Below are 18,540 nucleotides of genomic sequence, written 5' to 3' on the forward strand. Positions count from 1 at the left end.
TTTATAATTGTATTGATTATCACAATATGCAATGACGTTCTATTCATATAGTCAAGTAACATCGTATAGAAGCAGATATGTTCCATACATACCACAAATTACACCGTAATAAGCTGTGACTACTGTATATCTCTATATATCTATCGTATACATTGCCGTATATACTCCAGTTGCTTAAAATATACTTGGTTAAGAAGCAGCAATGCAGCAAAAAATTATTCAGTTCACTTTAAGTATGTTGAATTTAGAACCCGATTCGGAGAGTGACAGTTGACACACGATTAAGGAGAAGAGTGTGCTTACATTATCCTTAAGCACAATTTTATCGTTCTGCTATCAGAATGCGAATAATATGTCCTCATATGTGTAACGAACGTCATTGAAAATAAATAAAGAAATACGTCAATCATTGTTTCATAATTTGTTAAGCCTTCATTTGGATTTTTCGTCATTATATGTTAATTAAATCCGTCTTTATAGCGATCAGCGTGCCTAAAGATTGCATCTTTACTTTTTGGATATTAAATGTAGCTCAGTCATAATGCTCGGCTATGTAACGCTCATTTGCGTTAATAACATTGGCGTAGTGGAGAATGGGACATTTCCCGTCCAGAATTTATATTTAATTTCAATTAATTTATTATTACTAAACTGGCTGTACAGAAAGCGGATTGAATCATAAAGTGTCGGTATATTTTATGTAGCAATGAGAATGAATTGTTATCCTTTCCAATGGAAGCATCAATAAAAGCATACTAATAGATGTAGTTCGTTATACATAAACACTATGTACCTACTACGAGAATAAATTTTGTATCTAGATAAACATAAAAGTCCGCAATACTATAATAATATCTATCGTTCTAATAAAAGACACCATTAAACTTTTAATATGTTAAAATAATATATGAAAATGCTTGGCAACCCTAACATTATTAGATTTAAATTTCTGCATCTTTTGATTGGTTTTATTTTTAGAAGATTTATTTTTATACATCTTTAAGTTACCAAATGCAGATTTTGACGTTAATTTTGAATTTAAACTGATTTCTAGCTGCGTTTTTAAGAAAATGGGTATTGAAAGAAATGGACTAGTACGACTTTATAATTTAAGGTTATTTTTGAAGTGAAAAATACTTTAGCCGCGTTGGGCACTTTTTGGTAGGGGAAATTCTTACGGGTGCATGCAATAAATAAATAATTAAAATAATAAATAATATTATTATAAAGTTAGACACTTTTTGGATGGGTGACACGTGAGTTTGCGTCACGGAAGTATTTATAGCAGTATATCTGTAGCTATACAGCTGACGTATTGTGCAACATAAGTGTTGTGTATATGTAATAAGTGAAATTGAACGGATTTAGTAAAAGTGCAATGTGCATATACTGTGCATAGTTTTTTTTAATTTTTGTGTGAAATAATCGATAAGAAATAAGTATGATGAAATTTTAATTCTTTATCATTACACAAACAGAATATCAATCATTTTTGAAATAAATATTAATTATACTATGCAATATATGTCGAACAATTTTTCCAAATTATTAATGCCCATAAATATTCAAAGGGTTTGATGAAAGGCTTGATTTGCGGTCGGTTAAGGGTTTTTCTTTATCTAAAAAGGATTGAAATGCTGTTTTGATTACTGACCGGAATTTTGTTGTGCTTATTTTTAGTAGAGCTAAAATTATTTGGAAGATAACATATATATAGGCTATTTTTAAATCAGTTATGACATCCGAAAATTTATTGGTTGATTTACTACCAAACCTGTGATTGACTGGTATTTTAAAACTAAAACTGCATGTATATTTGCATTCAGATTTTTGTTAAATGTTAGGCGCTTATTATTAACTAAGTATCAATATTATTTTGTACATCTATCGCACAGAGTTTTCTTCGCATTATATCATAAGGAAGAAATCTTTTGGAATAATTTTTTACCAGAATCCAGAATTTTTTGTGCTTTCTCATAAAAATAAATAAACAGGCTAGGAAACAAGCACACAATATTAAATTAAATCAAATTAATCAATCAAAGCAAATAAAAATAAATAATATATTTATTGGAAGTGTGAAAAACATTTTTATGTGAGTCTTTAAAGAATTTGATATGAAAACCAAGCAATTCTACACTTCTATAAAATCGAATCCCTTAATATTAACAGTATTCTGGCAACGAATCATTTCGATATTTATTGATGGTGGAATTTAATAGATTCATGAAAAATTTATCCGAAACGACTTTCAAGCTGAAGCTTGCTATAACTTGTACTCATTTATGATCGCTTAGGACTCGGGATCTATGCGAGAAATATATAAAAATGTGCAGTCATGGAGAGTAATTCTTCGAGGTCTTGGTCTTTTTATTTACGACTAGCTGACCCGACAGACATTGTTCTGTATATAATAAATAAAATAATGTTTTTTTATGAATTTGTCAATAATATATCATAACATCAAGAATTACTTCGTAAAATATGCACCCTGCTGTCGTAATGAAATTGTTTCACAGCAGAACTGTCAAACCGTGCGTCAATAAATTCTCTAATAAAAATTATGTATAGACACATCAAAGGAAAATCAAAATTGTTGTTTTTATTTAATTATAATAAATATATATATAGATGAGAAATGATAATTGGCTCTATGCATTCCAGGTTCAATGAATTCTGATATGGACGTGATCACCTCTATGAGAATTTTCGTGAAAATGATTTAGTTGTTGTTTATCAAAATTAATATTTAACTGTGTTGTAGTGATATTTAGTCATATGTGTTAAAATCATTGTCATTGTCATGTAATCGACAGTGACATTAACCGTGTGACATTTGGTGCAATAAAGAATGTCCAGTACGAAGGGAACTTCACTTCTAATCGATCATAGGTTGGGAGTGGACGTCTTCGGGTGCAGTACTACTTACTCAATAACAGTTTTACTGACTAGACAAGCTCCTAGCATTAGTGATTCCATTGCCTAATCCTGACGCATAACAGATACCCATACGACAACTGACTGAAGAGACGTAAGCTTTGCACTCAATCAATGATTTAACGGATGACAGAAAAGAACTTCGTGTTCACTACACGTACAATATAACAGAAGATAATATTTATTATTATATAATATTGTTTATTGCTTTGAACCTGAAAGGAAAACCCAATCGGCGGAATGTCTTTTATTTTGAAGAAGCCTACGAAAGTTAAGAAAAGTCGAAGCGCTCGTAAGGAATATTTTGTATCTTGCTAAGGTAACACTGCAGGAATGTCTGAAAACCAAAGGACAGTAACTACAGATTGGACAGAAATCATGCTTGCCAAAAGATTTTGAAAAATATCTGAAAAACAACATCACAGCAAAGTCGTCCTACTTTACGATAACGCGTCCACACATTCTGCTTAGGTATCGAATGAGTTTTACATCTAATACTATACAGGCAAGACCTTGCGCCTTGTGATTTATTTAATTCTACATTTAAAGATAATCTAATAGGTATACGACTTTCAAACCCTGTAGAAGCGGTGAATGTGTATGATAGTAGATACGTGCTACCTTCTCGGTACAGTAGTAGTTAAGATTATATTAGCATCATTTTGCAGATAAATGGGGGTTAAATTATATTTTATAGGTGATTGAGTTTACTCAGGCGCACGGGAAATGCATTTACGCGGGTGTCAAGTTATCGCACACGAAATGCGGTTCTTACATTTGCAATAGTGTAGGGTAGATGTACATGCGAGGGTGACGCGCGGATGGTGGGGACGCCAGTGTGCGAGGCCGCGGACACCACAGCAGTCGCCACCGGCCCTCCACTGCAAAGCAGCAGCGCCGCCACGCGACGTCCTTCAAACGCGCTGCACATCCGCTCCAATACCAGAGAGCTGAATCTACGAAATAAAAACAAAATATTTATAATTTCTTTGCCACTTCGAGGCTCATTTGCACAGGATGCCGGATACATTATGGGTACCACAACGGCGCCTTTTTCTGCCGTGCAGCAGTAATGTGTAAGCATTATTGTGTTTCGGTTTGAAGGGCGCCGTGGTTAGTGAATTTACTGGGCAAAATCAGACTTAACATCTTATGTCACAAGGTGATGAGCGCAATTGTAATGCCGTTAAGAATATTTGAGTTTTTCAAGAATCCTTAGTGGCCCTGCATTTTAATGGGCATGGCGTATCAATTACCATCAGCTGAACGTCCTGCTCGTCTCGTCACTTATTGTCATAAAAAAAAGAGGCGGTAGTGAGTTGCCCATGAATCTGTCAATCTGCCTTTGAATACCCGACCTATTCATCTCAGGTCTGTCAAATTTATGTGATTGTGTATATGCTTTAACAACATGATCCCAGAAAATGTACAAAACAAATGTGTTACCAACTTCAAAATTGTGATTTAGACAGAATTGTTCAGAAACGTTTGTATGGTAAAGGCTACTATAACATAAAAGATTTTCATAATCTTATCTCTATTCTGTTTAATTCTCTATTCTATCTTAATTCTGTTTAATTATACATTTAAGTGTACAATTGCATCCGTTCTTCTCAGGTGTGAGGCGTACTATTTGGATTGAATGGTAATTTTCTGATGTTCAGTGATTTCAAATCCTATTTTAAATCAAAATATTTGAATTTAAATTTATAAGGGGCCTGGACACCTCTATAATAAAGGTACGTGTCGACGTGTACCAAACACCTAATCTCCACCCCATAGGGAAGAAATATAGAACCCTTCACCATATAATGCCAAACTTAAGGGTTTAGAAAATAAGCAAAGTGTTAACATGATTTGCATGGATCGTATATCTTCGTAAAAATCATTTTAAAAACGTGCCAATTTTTTTATTATGGATATCAATGTATTATCCTGATACGAGTTAAGATGTATTCTCATAATATGCTTTTGTATTTTCTGGCACTCACGCCCTTTAAATCGTAACACAACAGTATGGTCCGTATTCGAAAACGAGTCTTTATACGTAAGCCGTGCTCAAATGTATATATCTCTTTTAAGAGATTTACTCAGAGCTGAGACGCGGTAATAAAACAGCAGGCGCCGTTTCACGCTACTTGGATATTTATTTTGGAATTAAGCTATTAATTTTGGCTAGACCTAATGGGCGTGGGGTGTCGCACTAGAATAGCACCACCCCATCTCCTCCAACATGGGCGTTAGACGACTAAGGGATACAAAGAACGGAGAATGGTAGCAGCATATTTACAAGAGGGCACCACCATCAACTGCGATCGTCAACCTGCCTGCCAATGTGTGGTGATTACAGGTATATCTTTGGGGGAGGTTTTTGTCTAGCAGTGGATTTATTCTGGCTAATATAATGATGATGATGAGACCTATGTGAAAGCCAAATTTACCTCACAACTCAAACGAGAGCACAATATAGAATTATTAATTACTTCGCCTTATGAGGTACGCATGTTTTCATGTAAAAAATATTTTTTCCACCGATTAATATAAATAAAAAAAGGAAATATGTACAATGAATATCATATAACTCCCTACTCTCCAAAATCATGGAGAGCATAATTAACCGCCAGCTCTTGGTATACCTTGAGGGTCACCAGTTGATCAACGACCGGCAGTACGGCTTTCGCCATGGTCGGTCGACTGGCGATCTTCTGGTATACCTACCACATAGATGGGCGGCGGCTATTGAAAGCAAGGGATCGTGTATGGCACAAGGCGCTCCTCGCAAAACTTCCATCATTTGGGCTTCCCGAGAGCTTATGCAAGTGGACCTCCAGCTTTCTCACTGGGCGCAGCATACAGGTCGTTGTCGACGGTTATTGCTCGAATCCCAAGCCCGTAATCGCTGGAGTGCCCCAAGGCTGTGTGCTATCTCCCACGCTGTTTCTTCTGCATATCAATGATATGTTGGACACCGCCAACATGCATTGCTATGCAGACGACAGCACCAGTGACACGGGCCATGCAGGTCTCTCTCGGGAAAACGTCGACCAGTGCCGGGAGAAACTTGTGTCTTCTATCGAGTCCTCTCTCGAGAAGGTCGCGGAATGGGGTAAGTTAAACCTTGTCCAATTTAACCCCCAGAAGACTCAAGTTTGCGCGTTTACCACCAAAAAAACCCCATTTGCCGTATCACCGCTCTTCGACAACACTTCCCTTAAAGCCTCGCCTAGTATCGTAATACTGGGTCTCGAAATCTCGAGCGATTGCCAATTCCGTGGCCATCTGGAGGGCAAAGCCAAATTCAACCTGATTCCTGCCGCCGAATTCCACCTTCGCACGACACGCCACAAGTTACGATATCATCCCCACCATCTGGATGTGTGGCGGTCCTCCACAGTGCGGTTTTCAAGGAGCTTTCTTCCTCGTACTACGAAGCTGTCGATAGACGACGATAGACAACCATCTGCATATTATTTACTTAGAGGACTCCGCACACCCGTAGGTATTTCATCGTTGTTGAGACGCGATGAGACACCTGTCTAGTACTAAAGTAAAATATAGTTCTACTGCTACTTAACATTTCAAAAAATTGTATACAAGAGCGGGGTACATCTATGACATCAAAATTCTCGGATTGAAACGAAAGCCAATTGTGTTACTCTTACTGACCATGCTTTAGGTCCATATATTTGTTTGGTTGTTGCTTTACCTTTTTTATTATTAAATTAAAAATTTATTGAATTTCTTCATTGGATTCAATCATTTTGATATAAAGAAAAACAAATGAACATTAGTTTTTTAAATTTAATTTATTTAGAGCAACTCAAAAAAAAATATTTAATGTAACTTTTTAGATTGTCGCCAAAAGTCAAATATATTTTATAAAAAAATTATACAAACTACATGCGACTTTTTTCCCGACATGTTTATTATATTAATTACTCTATACATTTTTACATCAGAATAGTTGAAGTGTTGGTAACACAGATACCATACAAAACTCGATACAATATTCGCAATTTAATGTTCAGTATTTAGATGATCGTAATAAAAATGTTAATTTATTTTAACTATATCGATGAATATTTTTATCATCCCAAATCCGACGGCACTCGTTTTATTTCGGTCCAGTATAATATTTGTATTTTTTGTGTATGATTTGTACCAATGACATTTATAACCAGAGGCAGGTGATTAAGTATTTAATGAGACAGGCGTAGATATTTATAATTGTGTAGGTTAATATCACACATAACTCTTATTACATAGGTAGTGTACCTATAAATTATACATCTTTAGATGTATTATTCGAACATTTTATGATTATGTGAAATAGTTTTAAGGAAATAAGTATATTTATTATCTTTCAACTTTTGGAATGAGGTTCGGGTGAAAGAATTACTACGTGAAAAAAGTGTATGATGTTTCAATAATGACCCTTTCTATGGTGTAGATTGTTATCCATGGAGCGTATGCTATTAGCTGTGCCCAGCTAATAAGCTCGTACCGGCTACGCAGGTACTTACAGCTTAAGAAATATTGATTTATAAGATAACGATAAGATAAGATTAGAATAATGTACAACGAAAGGGACTTTGTTCGAACACATATTTTTATATTAGCAGAGTTCTCGATTACAGTATCATTCAGTGCAAGCAGCACCAGTTTACAACAATGACGCATGGAGCAGCCATCGCATTCCTCGCATACAGTGTGCGAGCATGACGATCTGACACGAGATACAACAAATAACGGTCCTCCACAGTGCGGTATTAAAGTAACTTTCATCCAAACAAACAATCAAACAAAAATATTTTTATTTCGTAGGTAAATTGCTTTTTTTTCTCACAGCTCGTGCGGAAGGCAGATTTCCTTAGAGAAGAACGAGCAAGAAACTCTAAGGTTACTCTTTTCAAAACAGAATGGTATTACAGATTGTTATTTTCAATTTAATTCTACATATCATTTAAATTACAATATATGAAAAGTGATGCAACAAAATACACAAACGTCAATTACTAAATGACGAATTACTACACGAGTAAATAAAAAAAATGTAAATTAATAAGTAATAATATTGTTATAGTTATTGAGTACATACATAAAGTACAATACAGTAGATGGAAAGCTATGGAATAAGCTTCCTTGTGCGGTGTTTCCGGTAAAATACGATATGGGTACCTTCAAAACATATAGTGGACACCTTCCTTAAAGGCCGGCAACGCTCCTGTGATTCCTCTGGTGTGGCAAGAGAATGTGGGCGGCGGTGATCACTTAAAACCAGGTCACCCGTACACTAGTTTGACCTCCTTTTCCATAAAAAATAATAATATGACTGGTTCGTTGCCCTATCTGATTTAGTTAACGTATTTAAATGCGTAGTTTATGTAACAGACCCTATGTATCAACTTTAATAGAATATTTATCAACTTTACTTTAAATAAAGGTATTAAAAAATTCTATTAATATAAGACACCCCAAGACATGACAAAATATCCAAGTCTCAACGCTTAATTCCAAAATTGGTGTGTACTTGATGTCAAGATCGAGCGGAAAACATTTTGGTTATTTTCTTTTTTATTTCTCATTTCACTAAACGATGGGAGGCAATTTGATCCGACTTTTCCATTCCGTGTCGCCCCGATTAAGTGGACAAATGATAATGGACAATCATATAAAGCAATCATAATTGATAAACATTTCTCCAGAATTATCGGGAACATTCGATAATAATACAAGTATTATACTAATTACTTTTATCGAGGACTTTTGTTGTACTACTTCAATTTGATTGAATGATGCCTTAATTGCCAATATTGTTTATTATATTCAGATTTTTCATAACTTTTTTGAAATAAAACTGTGGCTATCGATGGTTTATATACAGGTTAAGATGAGTATCCGAATTACCCATATGTATGTTGTATGTAGTTTATGAGAAAATAATCTTTTTCCCCATTTATCCGCTTTTTTCACCTAATTGTGGTGTAGGACTTTTTTCATATTTTTTTGAACACTTTTAGTTAATTTTATTGTTGATAATTATTAACTTCAGTTGCAATAACCACATAAGAAACTATGAATAGTTTAGACAATTATTTTTAAAAACTTCCCAGAACATTGGCCAGTAAAATGAGCCAAAATCTAATTTTAGCTTTGACGTCAACTTCTCGGCCACCCAGTATTTAAGAATAAGTTTAGCTGTTGTATTTACCAAAATTTAATGTGTGCAGCCAAATTCATCCACTTGATATTTACAAATTAATATTAATTTTCATTTAATTTGTGCCAAACCTTACTCTTAAATTTAATAAGACTTATTAGTGAAAATTTACATAAAGATGAACGTTACCTAACATTTACATGAATAAGTATAAATTTTGTAGCGAAGGCTTTAGAGTTATTCTTTTAGTTATCCCCATTAGGTGGCGCTGCAGTTTTCTATATATTTTAACAAACGCTTATGGGTATCGGCCCTATCTAGAAAGCTAAAGCCCTAGCTGATAGAAAAATATCTGCCAGGTTTACCTAGTATAGTTCAGCTATATACATAAATAATTTTGATCCACTACATAAATATAATTCGAAGAGGACTTAATCGATCTTGGTCTTTAGGATAAGTAAGGACTTGTAAATGCACACATGATTGGTTTTTAGGAATAATCTCAGCTATGAAGGAATAAAGACCATATTCTTTCATCGCTGATATATTAATTTATTCGTTGGAAAAGGTATATTAAAGACAAAGTCACATAAACTTTATTCAATTAGGCTCAAACTAAGCGCTATTGAACCATCACTAAAAATATTTCTTTAAAATTACTGAATCTACCATATGTACGGAAAAAGTTGAACTCATGAGACGAATGTACAAGAAACTTAACAGCCAATCTTTTCAATCAAGTAGAGTACATATTTTACAATGGCTGTAACATACATAACAAATTAGTTTGTAAGGTGCTGAATCGTGTTTTAATAAGATCAAATCTTTCATAAAAAGTAATTAAGAATAAACTGTATAAATATTTTTATCGTAAATTGGATACATCAACCTTTAGAGCTTGAATTCATTATTTGTTTAAATTGGTGTTATTTATAGATATTATTAATTTAAATATTCTTACCAAACAGATAATAGCTAGTGTATACAATTTGTATCTTAAGCCTACTTTGAGAAATCAGAAAAAGATTAATATATTTCTTGCCGTTTAGGAGAATATAATTGTAAGTCAGTCATCTATTATGTAGCAAATATAAAGTATTATTATTAATAAGAATTAAGATTGTAGATATTGTATATTATAATATCCTCGCATTCGATAATACCGCAGACGGATGGCTGGATCACTAACATGGATTATATTACTTAACATCGATCCTAAGTCATTATACAGCGTGATATCAACATACTAATAGCGATACTGGCTGCCCGCGACTTTGCCTGCGTGTTTAATTTACATTTGTTTACAAATAATTAAAGTACTTAAAAATATTGATTACACACATTTCTTAAAAAATGTAGATGTTTTATTAAATATCAACTCTATTATATTATTTGATTGTTAAATATAGTAGTATATTTCAATGTACAATTTTTTTGTTGATCAATGTAACATGGAATCTTACGTTTTTCGAGTAATTAAAGAGTACCTACATTTTAATAATTACCTCAAAATTGTACATTAAATTTTTTTTGTGGATTCGGGTTTTTTTTTATTTTCTTCGCATTTTCTAAGAACATTTACCATAGTAATGTATATTTTGTACAACATACAAATGAAGAGATTTCAACAAACAAAAAGCATACAGACTTTTTTGAAAAAGCTGATATTTTGACTTGAGAATTTTCGATTGAAAATTCTCAAGAGTTCTTTTTTGAGTTCCGCATAAAGGGGCAACGAACCTTTTATAAGGTTGGCGACGCTCCTGTGATTACTGTAGTATATCAAGAGAGTATGGACTGCGAACTACATACGTCTCTTCCATAAAAAATGCTTCAGTTATTATATTATAGTAAAACATAATATTATGTTAAAACACTTGTATGTCTATGGACACATAAAGAAAAAATACGCAGCAACCTGTAGCTCTTAGCCATACAAACCTCTGTCCTTACATAAATATATTATAACAAATACTCATTACATTTCTAGTTATACTCATTTACCACATTCGTGTTACGATTCAGTATCAATCAACGCTTTGAGTTCCTCAGAAGTCACATCACTATTCACGCGTTGTTTCAATTTAAAAAATGTCTGAACGAGAGTATCCTAAGATTTGGAGTGAATTTGAGCGCACAGTTGAAGGGAAGGGAGTATTAAAATTTGTTATCGAGGATGTACCGGAGTCAATGTGGGACGCGGCAGTTGAATTTATGCTGGGTAATTACGTCGAAGAGGATGTTTGGTGGTCTACAGCCGGTAAGGAAACTTATTGTGTTTTTTGAGCTTTTTCTCTTCGTGTCGGGTCGTAAATTTTAGTATATCCTGTTCAACTCTTAGGTTGTGGCTCCATCTACAGGATCTACTTTACAGTTGATAATGTGCTCAACCCTAATATTAGGTAATTGACTTGGTATGTAACTCTTTCAAGTCTAAACAATTTCTTATAATATAAAAGAGAAAAGTCTTGGGTTCGAGTCGTTCGTAAATTTTTGTTACAAATTTAATTTAATAATTAGTCGTAGAAGTGAGGGATATCACTTTAAAATATCAAATTATTTAGTTATCATGAGTCAATACAAAATTTGCTTAGTGAGAGTAACTTGTATAAAATGCCGGGATTAAAATTTGTGGGATATACTGGAGGTTTGTATAACAGGCCACTTATAATAAAAAATGAAAAGTTAATTATAAAATTGTAACTGTGAACAAGCTAATATATAAGAAGTGAGAATCTTTTTATATACGTAAAAAAAATAACTTAAGAATGGGTAAACATAGACTTACAATATACTAAAGTATAGACGAACAAAGTGTGCGAAAGAGAATAAGATTACTAACGAAGATACAGCATGATAGAAAAGAAAAAGGAATATATTGATTGTGTAACTGATTTTGATTGAAAAGACGTAAGCAGTCGGCCACTATTGGAATTAGTTCCTTAGTATTTTGAATTGTAAACAAGCAATGCCCCAAGCTATCGCACACATTGACAAATTAAAGTTGATCACGTATTTACCAGTGGGAGGCTCCTTTACACAGGATGCTGGCTAGATTATGGTTACCACAACGGCGACAAATTCTGCCGTGAAGCAGTAATGTGTTGCTCAGAACAAATTAACATCTTATGTCTCAAGGAGACGAGCGCAATTGTAGTGTCGCTCAGAGTTTTTGAATTTTTCAAGAATCCTGAGCTGCACTGCATTATACTGGGCAGGTCGTATCAATAACCATCAGCTGAATGTCCTGCTCGTCTCGTCCTTTATTCTCATATAAAAATATGAGGCTGTCAAGTCGTCTATTGCTAGGATATTGCGATTTCATGTGTTTAAAATATATTTAATATAATAAATATGATTTGATTATGTTGGAAACATTTAATAAAAAATTTGAGAAAATACTGGAACCATTTTCGCGTTGGATAGCTGTACTGATCTGAGCTGAAGTAATTGAGAGCGATTGGCTTTCTATTGCACGCCCAGGTCTTACGGGCCGAGTGAGATAGATTTAATACAATTAAACTTTAACATCCGTTTTTTTACTATGGTGTCATTTTGAAAATTCGTTGATGGAACTACAATGTTGTTTGTTGTGCTTGATTATTTACGACTTAGGTTGACTTAGGCTTTAGTAACTAAAAAATTTGTAACTAAAATTCTGGAGTTTAAAGAATTGCATTTGAAAAAGATTGTTATGGACACCTACATTCAACCGAATCTCACATACGGCTGTCAAACGAGACATACAATACAAAAATAAAAACAAAACTAGCAACTTGCCAGAAAGTGATGGAAAGGAAACTATTGAACATAAAAAAACTCAAAAGTTTAGAAGTGAAAGCTTATGAAAAAGGACAAAACTTATAGATACTCTTAAGCACGATGTAACACAAAAGTAGCGCTGGGCCGGTCATGTGGTGAGATTTGTGGACAAAAGATGGACAGTTAGAACGACAATTTGGAAAGGACCATCTGGCAAAAGAAAAAGAGGCCGCCCAAGAAGTTAAGTTCAAAGTGACGATATCACCTACCATCATGTAAAAGTATTGCTCATCTCGTCATTATTTCGTATATAAAATATCAAATAATATTACAAAAATTGAATTTTAAAACAGTATTTATGAACGATGCGGGCCTCGAACCCGCGACCTCTCGCGTTGCGTTTTGGAGAGTGCTAGAATATGGCTATAACTAAAAGTATTGCCGTGGTCTGCTTCTGACGCCCAGATTCTTCGAAGCCAATTTGGCTTTTCCCTCGAGATGTCCGCGGAAATGGCAATCGCTCGAGATTGTGAGACCCAGTGTTCCTATACTAGGCGAAGCATTAAGGGAAATTATCTCAAGGAGCGGTAATACGACAAATGGAGTTTTTTAATGTTTAACGCGCAAACTAGAGTGTTCTGGGGTTTAAATTGAACAAGGTACATTTAACCCCAATCTGCTACCTTTTCAAGAGAGGACTTGAGAGAAGAGAGATCTGTTTTATTTAAAACTCAACTTAATTTAAAATAAGGGATTTTCTATGCATTACTATTATTATAGTATTAATCTGCAGCGCAGTGTCAGACATGTTTTAAACTTTTTTTTATCTACATAAATATCTAGACATTATTTAATTCCTGGGCGCTTCACGAAAATGACAAATCTTACTTTACATTATTATTATATTATTGTCTAGACGTTGGCAGCATTTATTCCAAAATCAAAGTCATCGTCCTACTATATCGGCATGCTGTGGTAATAGGGTTTTTTTCCTTGTGGGTAAGGCACCTTAATAGGTATTCAATCTACAGTTTGGCAATAACAATTATGTAATGATCTAGTTATGGTGCCGAAACATGGACAGTCAAAGAACGAGAAAGACAAAGGATTGACGCACTAGAAATGTGGTGTTGGAGACGAATGCTACGAGTATCTTGGACACAACGCAAACAAACGTCTCGATACTTGAAGAGCTCAAGGTGCAAGAAAGGCTTTCATCTATAGTCAGAGCCCGTATCCTCAGATACTTCGGACATATCACGCGACGTGGAGAGCATGCCATAGAGAGACTTGTTGTTCAGGGAAGGGTCAACGGCAGTAGGTCAAGAGGACGCTCCCCTATGCGCTGGACAGACCAGATCAAAGCCCTAACCAATACTCCCCTCAACACATGTGCCAGAGAAGCAACAGCCAGGGATAACTGGCGTAGAATCGTTCGTCATTCGACGTGACCACGACTACTCTGTCAAGAGTAATCCGACGAAGAAGAATTGATCTAAATATGTACTATTTACTTTGAAATAATATATTAGGCTTACTAATATGATAATACACATAATTTCTACTTTACTAAGTAAATAAGTTCAGCATATCCCAACCCTTTTACCAAATAATGTATATATATTTAGGTCTCGCATTTAGCGTAATATTATTGTTTCTTGTTTTCATTAACACCAGTATCAAACAATAACGATAACAGTATTTGAAGGCTTAACTTGTCTGTATTTGTATTAAATAAGTAAACATTGATATTAGGTTATAGTCACTATTAATACGGGATCCCAATAGGAAATTACTTTCACTCACCCGTTAAATGGATGAACTGTATTTTGCAGCATTTTATATGTTAAGAAATATGTTTACATAATTGTTTATAGATTCCAAAATGATATTTAGACATTGTACTAATTCTTTTATAAGACAAATTACATACTAATAGAAAGTATCAAGACTTTAGAATATGTAAATGTCTGATTTGAATACTTTTTTATTTATGAAAATAAGGCATGAGACGAGCAGGACGTTCCGCTGATCGTAATTGATACGCCCTGCCCATTACAATGCCGTTCAGGACTCGAACAACCCAAACATTCTGAGCGGCTCTACAATTGTTCTCGTCACCAGACATAAGATGTTAAGTCTCATATGTTTTGTCCAGTAATTTCACTAGCTACAGCGCCCTTCAGGCTGAAACACAGTAATGTTTACACATTACTGCTACACGGCAGAAATAGGCGCCGTTGTGGTACCCATAATCTAGCCGGCATCATGTGCAAACGAGCCCACTGTTGAAATTTCATATAAATTGTGTAATTTGATACCAGTAATTTTCTTTCATCGGTTTAATAAATAAACCTTATATGTATTAAAATAAAGATGACTTCAATACAAGCACATTAATAACAATCTTAATTTGTGTCTGACAGAAAACCTACAGACAACCTGAAGACGATATATATTTAACAATATTAAATTTATATAATATAATTTTCATGCGTTGAAGGGATAGGTGAAGGTCCCTATCCGTTTGGATCCTAGACTATTGAAATTGTAATATGATTGGAGTCATAAATTGAATTATGACTTCCATTATGTTTATGTACGAAGAGCGGCGAGGTAATTAATGATTGTCTCTGGAACTGATAGGTACGGCCCAGGACCAAGAAGCTATAGAAGAATACCGAGTTTTATGGAATTCAATAATAAAACAGAAGTTGAGTTTGGCGTGCTTTTTGGTGCAAGATGACGGCGAGAAGATCCTCGTGGGAGTTAATATGTGTAGGATTCAGGAGCAGGGACAGTTTGTGGAACACAAGCCAGTTGGTATTATTTTAGATTTCTATTTTTACTTTTAATTGTGTCAGGTCTTTAATATCTGATAAACCTGCAAGATATAGGAACAAGTAGAAATTAATGGAGGAGGTTTTTCACCGCTTAATGTGATCCTTACTAGCCGTTATAACAGTACTTGGAATAATAAATTTCAATATGGTGAATAGCCAAGGCAAAAATACCCTCCACGCAATTAAAAAAAGGTATTAAGAAATAATAATGTTAAGAAGAACACCAGGTGGGCAAGTTTGATTTGCACTTAGCCGTTTTTTTTATTCAATCCATTAATGGAATATTATATGAAATCGAATATTTTATTTATAAGACAAAACTCTGTTCCCTCTGCGGCAAGTTGAATTAGATTCTCTAAAATAGATGTACTTAGAATTTTATTTGCAACAATTGATATAAAGTATGGCGAACTATTTGATAAAAGGTTTTATAGGTTTCTTTATTCAATAGCCCAAAACAAAGGCCGGTCTGTTGTCGCTGCGTATGTTCGCTGAGGCCATGAAAGTGACAACGATTCATGAGAAATACGATGTGTCGGCTTATCTCATGGGAGCTGGTCTCTCCGTCGCCACTCAATACAGAGGGCTTGGTATTTCTGTTGAGCTGCTCAAATGTAGGTAAGTTCATACTCTATGGAAGGACTTTTGTTAAACTGTTGTAGTTGTTTGGTCTTAAAGGATGCTTGAAGGTATACGGACTGAACTTTAGAAATAATGTTTTGAAATCTACCATCGACAAAATTGATTCATGACCTACTTTGATGATAATTCTTTTAAAATCATTCAAACAGTCAGGCTTTTATTGGCACGAAAAAGAATGTATTACAATCGGTGTTAAGTCAGTACCAGCATAAATTTAACGCAAGAAAATTTTCCTTCAATAATTTTTGTAATATAATATAATTCTAATGTCTAGATAGAGCATCTTGCTCATATCGTTGTCTTGTACCCATAGTACATGCTATGTTTAGTTTGGGGCAACACAATTATTGAAAAAAAACTATAACAATATTATTATTATTATTAATAATAATGTTGTCTTAAGTGCGAAGAACAATATGCAAAGAACGCTGGTGTTAGGTTTGATCTACTAAGTTGCATCTTATTTACGACTTCCGCGCATTCAATGATACCACTCAAGATCCATGCATTATTTTCATAATTTTAATAATGTTCAGCGCGTTGCAAGCGTAGCAATGTAGAAGGTATATATAATGTAGTAGGTGTATATATATATATATATTGACGACCCGTATAACCGAGTGGTTAGCGATCCAACTACTAAGCTAGAGGTCCCGGGTTCGAATCCCGGTAGGTGCAAGCATTTATATGATGAATATGGATGTTTATTTATATTTAAGTATGTTTATATGTATTTATGTATGTATAAGTATATTGTATTAAATATATCGTTGTCTTGCAACACATAACACAGGCTACTCGTATATGCCTAATTTGGGACAAGATAATTTGTGAAAAAGTGTGTAAATATTATTATTATATATATATGTATAATTAGGCGATAGTCGTCTCTTAATAACATTTTCTGACTGGCACCAAACCTTAGTATTAGTTATGTACTATTTACGATTTAATAATATGCACATAATTGAACTGTCGGTGATGCAATAAGGTTGAACTGTTAACTCTCACCACGGAGCCCCTGGTTCGATCCTCGCCCGCCACGCACCAACGTGTTTTCGGTATTTTAATTAATATGTAAGTTGGCAACACTCCTGTAATTCCTCTGGTGTTACAAGAGAGTGGGCTGCGGTGATTACATACCATCACGTGACCCGTACAGTCGTTTTCCCTGCTTGTGCATAAGTTTCTAGTTTGAAACTTGAACAGAGTTGAACTTTATATAAGTATTATATTTTTCATATATTTCCACACGCGTCTAAAGGTATTTACAACTACATAAAAATTGTTGGAACATTTGAAAATCTCCATACTGATTTGATTGAAGCGCATGTCTAACAGTAATACACATTTTCAGAATGTTACTTGCAAAGGAAGTCGGACTTATTGTAACCGGAGGTATATTCACAAGCGCCGCAGCTCAACGCGTTGCAGAAAAGGCGGGAATGGAATGCTTACACCAACTTTCCTATAAAGACTTCGGTGAGCAATGTGAAATCGATTTTAACACCAGTACAGAGAACTTAAAAGTATTCGGCAAAAGAATCGAATAGGATTACAAAAACATTAAATCTTCTGTGAAACAGCTCGTGTATTAAATGCGTTCTTTTAGTATTTCTCTTTTTACGATGTCATATTCCAGAATGGTTTTATTCCATGTTTATGTTTCTGAGCCACACTTTGTTATGAAATTGTCACTTATAATGCTTTCAAGTTAGCACCTACAAATAAACACTTTTATAATAAAATGTTGTTTTATTACAAACTTACCCTAATCATTATCATGTAAGGCAATCAGGTCACAGACATAATTATAAGCTCACACTACTAGCTGACCGGCAAACGTTGCCTTAAAAATTATTTTTAGAGTTTGACTGTTTCTTCTACGATTTTTTAAGGCTGACTACCAAGAGTCTTTTCATTTTTCATTTGTTAATACACTGGCCTTCAAAAGTACGTATCACACTTTTAAAATTGGGATAATGTTTTAAGTTCACAAGATATACTTTCGAAATAAAAAGGACTCCAAAGAGAATTTAATTTTGTACATAAAAACTTTATAGTCGGTAACCTTCTTTTAAGAATTTGCTGAAAAAGAACTTCAAAAACAAAACCATTCCTATTTCAAAGTGGACGTTTCCGAATTACAATTTTACCTTCACATTTTTCTTTCTGTCTTAAATTTTTTTCAAGATC

General features: G+C 34.2%; 2 protein-coding genes across 2 annotated transcripts in view; one reads left to right on the forward strand and one right to left on the reverse strand.

Annotated features, from left to right (window-relative positions):
* The window catches only part of LOC126968450 (glutamate receptor ionotropic, NMDA 3A-like), a 34,779-nt gene extending 31,017 nt beyond the window's left edge, over positions 1 to 3,762 (reverse strand). The window contains exon 1 of the mRNA XM_050813485.1: positions 3,740 to 3,762. The gene's annotated coding sequence lies outside the window, so the exon portion shown is untranslated. The remainder of the gene's footprint in view (positions 1 to 3,739) is intronic.
* Positions 3,763 to 11,100: 7,338 nt separating this feature from the next.
* LOC126968493 (uncharacterized) lies at positions 11,101 to 18,092 on the forward strand. The gene is made up of 4 exons (XM_050813569.1): positions 11,101 to 11,357; positions 15,506 to 15,678; positions 16,154 to 16,320; positions 17,702 to 18,092. The coding sequence occupies exons 1-4, from the start codon at positions 11,189 to 11,191 to the stop codon at positions 17,895 to 17,897; spliced, it is 705 nt and encodes a 234-aa protein (XP_050669526.1). The 5' UTR covers positions 11,101 to 11,188; the 3' UTR covers positions 17,898 to 18,092.
* The last annotated feature ends 448 nt before the right edge of the window (positions 18,093 to 18,540 follow it).

This window comes from Leptidea sinapis, chromosome 15, assembly GCF_905404315.1.
Source record: "Leptidea sinapis chromosome 15, ilLepSina1.1, whole genome shotgun sequence".
NCBI lineage: Eukaryota > Metazoa > Arthropoda > Insecta > Lepidoptera > Pieridae > Leptidea > Leptidea sinapis.